The following is a 9,270-nucleotide window of genomic DNA, read 5'->3' as shown; positions in this document are numbered from 1 at the left end:
TTCTTATTTTATTATATTGCTATAAGCACATATATTACAAGTAATTACATATAGAACCATAATACTCCAATAATCTTTTTTATTATATCAAATAGATTACAATTGTTAACTCTAACTATTACATCATCTTATAATTGCCTAACGGAAAACACAGGCATTACAATATTTTACCAAATCAATTTCAATACTACATATTTCTTTAGATTTATCCCATACCCTTATATATCAAGAAAAATAAAATCTTAACAATTACATATGATCATCTAATTCCATCCATTCAACTATATACGATGTTAATATGTATTACAACAATGGTTAAACTCATGCTAATGGTTAATCAAACTTAAGATGTTCACTCTATGCCGCTATGCGTATATACATAACTCACTACATCTACTGTTATATTTAAAAAAAAACATTTATATCTATATTATTTTTGCATTTGAAAGCACCGGTTTTGGTTCTGATATCAAATGTAAAAATATAACCCTTTCCATTGGGAATTGAGAAATAGGAAACCGTTATAACGATGGAAAAACTGCATTTTTATAGAATCCAAGTTAGCATTAAGGAAAAACATATGGTCGCCCGTAGGGTTATGAGCTGCTATAGAGGAGAGATAATCAGAGCATTTCCTGATGAACTCCCAAAAACATCTAAAGTAGAAATACGAGACGATGATTCGTATCTAATAATCCTTATATATGAGTTGTTCTTTGACGACGAAGCCCCAATATGAAAATGAGAAGTTCACAGAGATGAAGCGGGAATAGTAACAGCAATAACATCATTAAGGAAGAGAGTTTCAAGTTTTGCACTTGCAAAAGCACTCAATACCGTTATTGTTGAGCAACAAACTCATATTTTTTTGATAAAAAAAGAGCTATGCAGATTTAACACAAAAAAGAGACACATGTGGGAAAATTAGAGAATAACGAGAAATAGAATGATTCGTGAACAATGTTGAAACATTAAAAAAATCTTAATGAAACTATTAAAAGTTTTGTCAAACCACCCCTAAAATATGTTAGACTTTGAGCACGTTTATCCTATTTATAAACAAAATATTGTTATATACGTGTAATAATTGTAATTATGGATTCACAATTTGAAAAACCTTGTTATAATATTTTGATTGATACATGTCGTAATGATTCATACATAACAAACAACTCTGTTGTTTCAAACCATAACACATCCATAATTTACATCATAATAAAGTCTTTGGGTTCAAGGCCTAACATACTCATAATTTACATAGGAAATGTGAAATGAGCAACAAATTAAAGTTTACTATTTAATTTTATCAAAAGGTTTTTCCGTATCTTAAATGTTCAAAATATGTTGGTTGAGAGTTGGAGTCTTGTGCTCGACAAAAAAGTATAGATTTAGAAATTATAACTTTATAAGTATAATTAATTAATTATATAGGTATTTACGGTTAAAAAAAAAAAAAAGAATGAAATTCCATTGTTACTAGTCACCCCCTTTACATTATTGGAATATTCTCCTATAGCCCACCAATCCCCTCACATACAATCTTCCTTCAACTGTGTGTATATGAGAGAGATATCAGGGTCACAAATGCGCGTGTTCCATAAGCCATATACATTTTCTTCTTCGCCCTAAACACGTTCTTCACGAACCCTAATTAGATCTTCTTTTTCTTCACAAAACCCTCAATTTCACACACCATTTAACACAATTCACGCTTATTTAGATCTGAGCAAAGAAAGAGGACCTATAATTTCAGCTGCCCCTATGAAAAGATCATCATATCTTTCTTGAAATTTCTCTTCACATTGCATGATTACGTACTGTTTCCTCCAACTTCCCAGGATTTCATCCATAGTTTAGCCGATCTGATCACCAATTCTACCATTACTGTCGTAGTGCATCACTACTCGTAGATTCCCTAGCTTATTTAGCTGTATCACTCCTTAATTATGTTAGATCTGGAATGAGCTAGCAAATTTGCCTTTTTATTATAGCAATCATCATATAGATAAGGATAGGTAGGTAGTTTTTGGTTACAATATATATATCAAGGAAATAATACACTATTATTAATGTATATGGCAATGCCATCGGGGAACGTGATAACTCCAGATAAAATGCAGTTTCCAACCGGCGGTGCGGTTGGGCCTGCCGCCGGCGGTGGGGTTGGGTGGTATCCAGACGAAAGAGATAGTTTCATTTCGTGGATGAGAGGGGAATTTGCTGCTGCCAATGCGATTATTGATTCCTTGTGTCACCATTTGAAGAGTGTTGGTGAACCAGGGGAGTACGATGGGGTTATAGGATCTATACAGCAGCGGAGGTGTAACTGGAACCCTGTTCTTCATATGCAGCAATACTTTTCGGTGGCTGAGGTGTTTAACGCATTGCAACAGGTGACATGGAAGCGGCAGCAGCAACAGCAACTGCAACATCGTGGTGGTGGGTTTTATGATCCGGTGAAGGTTGTGGGACAGGGAAAGGATTATAAGAGATCTGGTGGTGTTGGGTCTAGGCAAAACAGGGTTGAAATTGGTGTGAAAGATACTCAGAGTTCTACTGTAGAATTCAATACTCCTGGAAATGTTGCAAATGGGTCTGGGAATTTGATGGGGATTGAAGTTCCTAAATCAGATCACAAAGATGCTGCACTTGCAAAGTATAGCGAAGGTAAGAGATGAGTTGGATTACAGATTTACAGTTCCTACCAATTTTTTATTGATGTTTCTATATCCAAAAAGTGTCTCTTCTTCTACCCCATTTCTTCTTTTAATATTCATTTATGATATATCTAGTCTTATTCTTCATAGAATATTGGTTTGTGGACCAAAGCAATAGAATTTGAGCGAGACACACATATTTGAGTACAGCTTCATGTTCTTGGAAGCTTTTTGAATAAGTTTATTAAATATTTATGTTATATAGCGCTCTTTTTCAGCTACATATACGATCTCTGTATTTCTAAAAACATCTTGAACTATAATGATTCCACAAAAGTAGTTACTGTTTTGAATATAGTGGTTCCCATATGCATATTTATGACATAACCAAGAAATTAAGCAACATGAGTTACTTCTTGAAAAAAAACAGATTTTTCATAATAGCGATATTGATAAACTTTATTTTGATGAGATTATTTAGTTACCACAAAAGTATAGCTTCTATTCTTTGTATTAAAAAATATTCAATGAGAAATCTAGATAATTAATTACTATTCCATTTTCTTGAAGCAGGTTTAAACACAAAGCCTCAAGTAGACAACAATAGTAAGAGCCTTGAATCACTATCAACATTATCTAAGAGTTTAGAATGTGAGTCAAAGGAAGTCAACGAGAATCCAAACTCAAAAGGTACTTATGAACTTTCTCTCATTTTCATTTATTTTCTTTCTGGTTTATTTATTACAACAACAACAACAACAATACCCAAATCCCAAAACCAAATATTATTGCAATTATTTCTTTTCCTTATGTCATATAATAAATGATTATATACCATAAAAATTATGTTTTAAACTTGTAACATATACACCCTTTTGTCCATTTTCCTTTGTAATGATAAACAAATGTTTTTTATTTTTTATTTTTTCTTGTGAAGGATGTACTAATGAACATTGGGAGAAACCAAATATTATTGCAAAAACTTTTATTGGCTCTGAGATACTTGATGGCAAAACGGTAATATTCTGTTTTCTTCTATTTGTTATAAAAAAAAGGGAATTATTTTTTAAGTTTTTATTCAATGGGTGTTTATGTGTAGGTTAATGTGGTTGAAGGAATGAAATTATATGAAGATTTATTCGATGATTCTGGAGTTAAAAAAATGGTTAGTTTAGTAAATGATCTAAGAGCTGCAGGAAGAAGGGGACAATTTCAAGGCAAGATGATCATAATATTTAAAAATGACAAATTTGCCCTTTTTATAAACTTCGATTTTAATAATTGTTGGAGATTTTTTATAAACAGGAAATACATTTGTTATCTCAAAAAGACCAATGAAAGGTCATGGAAGAGAGACAATTCAATTCGGTTTTCCCATTGTTGATGAAGAAACCATCACAGGAACCTCAAAGGGCAAGTTCATGTTTATAACAAAAAAAAATTTCATATAAAAAAAATGTGTTTTTTTATTCGACTAAAAATAACATTAAATCTTTTTTCAGATCGAAAAATCGAACCGATTCCAAGTTTATTTCAAGATTTCATTGAACGATTAATGGCAATGCAAATTCTCACAGTGAAACCAGACTCCTGCATTATTGATATCTACAACGAGGTTCATAAATAGTAACTTTTGGATCAAGTTTGTTTAAAATATTACAAAAATAGTCCCTGTGGTTTCTGATTTTTACCAAGTTTAGTGCAAAGTTGAAACCTTTTTCAGTTTTGGTCCTTATTTTGGTCACTGGAAGCTTGAAATGAGGACCAAAATGGGAAAAGGTTTAAAATTTGGAGTGAATATGATTAAAATGAGAAAGCATAGGGACCATTTTTGTAATTTGGGATATATTTATACCTTATTTAGTCCAAAGTTGAAACCTTTTTCAGTTTTGGTCCTTATTTTATTGATTTTGGTCAGTGGAAGCTTGAAATGAGGACCAAAATGGGAAAAGGTTACAAATTTGGAGTGAATATGGTTAAAATGAGAAAGCATAAGGACCATTTTTGTAATTTGGGATATTCTTTATACCTTACTTAGTCCAAAGTTGAAACCTTTTTCAGTTTTGGTCCTTATCTTATTGATTTTGGCCACTGGAAGCGTGAAATGAGGACCAAAATGGGAAAAGGTTTAAAATTTGGAGTGAATATGATTAAAATGAGAAAGCATAGGGACCATTTTTGTAATTTGGGATATTATTTATACCTTATTTAGTCCAAAGTTGAAACCTTTTTCAGTTTTGGTCCTTATTTTATCGATTCTGGTCAGTGGAAGCTTGAAATGAGGATCAAAATGAGAAAAGGTTACAAATTTGGAGTGAATATGATTAAAATGAGAAAGCATAAGGACCATTTTTGTAATTTGGGATATTCTTTATACCTTACTTAGTCCAAAGTTGAAACCTTTTTCAGTTTTGGTCCTTATCTTATCGATTTTGGTCACTGGAAGCTTGAAATGAGGACCAAAATGGGAAAAGGTTACAAATTTGGAGTGAATATGATTAAAATGAGAAAGCATAGGGACCATTTTTATAAATTGGGATATTATTTAATACCCTAGTAAGTTAGTCCAAAGTTAAAACCTTTTTCAGTTTTGGTCCTTATCTTATCGATTTTGGCCACTGGAAGCTTGAAATGAGGAGCAAAATGGGAAAAGGTTTAAAAGTTGGAGTGAATATGGTTAAAATGAGAAAGCATAGGGACCATTTTGGTAAATTGGGATATTTTTACTTTTTGTTATAGGGTGATCATTCGCAGCCTCATATGTGGCCACAATGGTATGGAAAGCCTGTATGTGTTTTGCTGTTGACAGAATGTGAGATGATTTTTGGAAGACTGATTGGAACAGATCATCATGGTGATTACAGAGGCTCCATTAAGCTCTCTCTTGCTCCTGGGTAAAAATTACGATTTCGTCCCTGTGCTAGCTAAGTAAACATTGTGAGAGGGTTGAGGGCAAAATGGTCATTTTTTTTTTTTTTTACATATATGTTGCAAAATGTTTTGTTTTTGCAGATCAATGCTTGTAATGGAAGGAAAATCTGCAGATTATGCTAAGCATGCAATACCCTCCATCCGAAAACAAAGAATACTTGTAACTTTGACCAAGTCAACACCAAAGCAGTGGGCCCCTCCCCCCCAAAAGCACCATGTCCAGGTGGCAACAACACCGCCACTCCCTCTCCCTGTCCCTGTCCCTGTCTCTGTCCGTCCAAATGGCATCCACCCCATTTTTGTTGCTCCTGCGATGGCTTTTCCGGCACCACCACCACCACCACCCATGGCTCCATCTGCCACCACTGCAGGATGGGCGGCAGTGGCAGCGGCACCTCCTTTGAGACAGGTGGCTCCACCACGGTTACCGGTGCCGGGCACCGGAGTGTTCCTTCCTCCGGGAAAACATGATGATGAGAACAACAATAACTCCACGTCACCAAAAGAGAAAGTGGATGAAAATCATGGAAAGACAGAAACATAATGATTTATGATGTAACCAAAGTTTAGAGAGAGAGAGAGAGAGAGAGAGAGAGAGAGAGAGAGAGAGAGAGAGAGAGAGAGGAATTCCTCGTTAGGCCGAAAAGTACACAAACATGAACACGAACATGAACACCAACTCTTGATTTAGCTCAATTTACACGGAGTTGTTTTAGTTGTTAATTGTTATGCTTTTGTTTCAAGATTTGTATCTTTTTTATTGCTCATGATGAATGTTAGTTTAATCTTTACTTCATATCCCATGTGCCTTGACGTATGGAAGATGTCCTCTTTCTCTTTATATATAGGATTTATCTTTGAAATTTCTTTTCGTTATCAAATCATACATGCAAGCATATCAAAAGGAGACAAATTTAGAGTGATTTGTCCATGAATATAAGTTTACAATCCAAGATCAATTCATCTATATCATCACGTCATAACTCATAACATCAACCCAACTTCTCAAGACCCTCAAACTTGGAATCCTAATTCAAAGATTTAAGTGAGATAGAGATGGAGATGCTTTAGGTTTAATTATTGCAATTTAATAATCAAAGTGTTAATTTTACCTTTAAGAGATGTATGTATTATACTATATGTGTGAAAATCGAACCTAGCAATGCTCCCAACACTTTTTTGGAAAAAATTATGTCTAAAATATTCTTGTAACTTATTAAATCCTGACCGTTCTAGAAAGTAAAAATGAAAATAAAAACTTATTAAATCCCAAAGTCAAACTTCAATCAACACTCTGCATAGTGGTTCCACATTAGTCTAGGGTTAATTTCGAAATGGTTTGATCTTTTTGGGACCACTCTCAGAACGGTCCAGTGGACCTGGAAGGTCTTGAGTCAATCTCCTTTAGTCTCTTTTTGGTTCGGTTTCGTAGTCTGTATGCAACTTGTTAGGTCAATTTCGAGATTTTTTCTATTAGGATTTGATATTTTTCATCTTTTTATTTTTTCGTTTTAGGTTTTGAGTTTTTTGTTAGAAAATATGTGATTAACACCAAATGATACATTAAAATTTACTAAAAATGATACACTTAAATTTAATAAACGAAGAAGGGAAAAATTGGGTAATGCGTGATTGAAAAATATGTAATTAACACAAAAATGATATTTATATAAACTTCAATTGTCGGTCCTTTTAGACCATTTGTGGAACAGTTCAGACTTTTATTAGGACCGGTTTCGAAACGGTCTGTTTTTTTTTTAAAGAGTAAATTACACGAATGGTCCTTATGGTTTAGGGTAATTTGCATGTTTGGTTCCTAACTTATTTTTTTAACTCGGAAGGTCCCTATTGTTTGTTTTTGTTACACGTTTGGTCCCTATCTTACCTAAAAAGACTATTTTGCCCATGATTTTTTAAATTATTTAAATAAACACACTCCCAACCCCACTCCCCTGACTTTACCCTATCTATCTCATTATTTTTCTCTGTTCAAATAATAGTCTTTTTAGGTAAAACAGGGATCAAACGCGTAACAAAAACAAATAGAAGGGACCAAACGCGTAATAAAAACAAACAGTATGGACCTTCCGAGTTAAAAAAGTAAGTTAGGGATCAAACATGTAAATTACTCCAAACCATAAGGACCATTCGTGTAATTTACTCTTTTTTAAATTGATCCAAACAATCTTAAACTGATCTTGTTTTAAATAGGTTCGGTCTCAGTTTTTTTTCAGGATCACTTTTTTTGTTGATATCTACACTTTGGTCACACATGTTTTTTTTTTTTTTTTTTTTTTTTTTTTTTTTTTAATTTTTTTATTTTATGGGCTACTCGAGCTACCTGGATTGTAGAAAAACCCTATGTTTGGGCCATTTATCATATGCTATGGTCCCATCTATCTAAACTAAAGTTATAGTTGTTCAACATATAAAAACTTAAACAAACTCCAACGTTCTATTCATTATGCCATTGGAATATTTTCTCATTGAAAACTTTGCAATAAGATTAAAAAATTTCCACTAGTTCGCAAGTTTATATTATTATTTTTATGGGATGGGATATTGTCATAAATATCTTTAAGTTTATTCAATTTTGTCTAAGACTGAATATTGTTATAAAAGCCTTCTACGTTTATTGATTTTTGTCTAAGTCTCATTTTATATGTATTAACGCCTGAAGTTTTACAAAGTTTTGTACATTTATGTTAATTAGAAACGTTGATGTGATGATAGTCTGTGTGTTCCTTTCAGGTGACAAGGGATGATTTTTTTTTTTGCTGACATGGTAAGCCACGTCAGCATGTTCATCTGATTAAAAATAACAACGTTTAGAGGGAGAACGAGGAGTCGACATGTATTAAACCCATGACCACTTGCTAAGAAAGCAACCACTTTATCACTAAGCCAAAAAGATTTTCATGTGTATGATGTTTAATACTAATATATATTATGTATAATACCTAAATACTTTAAATATTATTATTATTATTATTATTATTATTATTATTATTAAGACTTTATGAGTTAAACAAAAAAGTTTGTTTTTTTTTGGAAAAAAGATGGGTTTTTACTTTGATAAAGAGAGATAAATTCAAATCGCTCAACACTTATGCCAACTCAACAAAAATATTTCAACTTATCTGTTCACTTGAAAAAGTTGATTACCTTAAGGTGAGATTTGAACAAAATATATAGTTTGTTGGTATTTTTTATATAAAAACTTTATTTGAATGGTGTTTTTTGATCAATCCAAACTCCAATGCTAGTTTTGGAGCGATTTTGAAACATAGTTACCTTTATAAGTCATTTTTTCTTTTTTGAAATAAAAAAATGTAGGTTTATATAGAAAAAAAAAATCATAATATGTAAGGTATTTTAAAATAACAGCCCTTTTATATACATGAAACATATGATAAGCATTGCTAAACATATTAAAACCTAGGTTTCTAAATATTTATTATGGTTTTTCTAAAGATTACCACTTTCAATTTCATATATTGAAGAATACAACAAAAAAATTTAGTAAACAAATATTTGCCTCCCATTTTCAAATATTATAACGTTTTATCCAACTTACAAGTTTTGAAAATAAAATATTTTAAACATTAGGTATACTTTTTATGTTACATATATCATATTCAAAGACAACCTGTTAGGTGGACTATATATTAAGTATCCCACA

The 9,270-nt window shown here is 32.3% G+C and overlaps 1 protein-coding gene across 1 annotated transcript; it reads left to right on the top strand.

Moving 5' to 3' along the window:
- Positions 1-1,534: 1,534 nt before the first annotated feature.
- On the top strand, positions 1,535-6,311 carry LOC145008554 (hydroxyproline-rich glycoprotein family protein). The gene is made up of 8 exons (XM_078967149.1): positions 1,535-2,667; positions 3,231-3,347; positions 3,595-3,674; positions 3,757-3,874; positions 3,963-4,070; positions 4,160-4,272; positions 5,397-5,551; positions 5,670-6,311. The coding sequence occupies exons 1-8, from the start codon at positions 2,070-2,072 to the stop codon at positions 6,130-6,132; spliced, it is 1,752 nt and encodes a 583-aa protein (XP_078823275.1). The 5' UTR covers positions 1,535-2,069; the 3' UTR covers positions 6,133-6,311.
- The last annotated feature ends 2,959 nt before the right edge of the window (positions 6,312-9,270 follow it).

This window comes from Lactuca saligna, chromosome 8 (assembly GCF_052625555.1).
Source record: "Lactuca saligna cultivar CGN05327 chromosome 8, ASM5262555v1, whole genome shotgun sequence".
Lineage (NCBI taxonomy): Eukaryota > Viridiplantae > Streptophyta > Magnoliopsida > Asterales > Asteraceae > Lactuca > Lactuca saligna.
The sequence above is the reverse complement of the archived record's forward strand: the minus strand, read 5'-3'. Positions and strand labels throughout refer to the sequence as shown.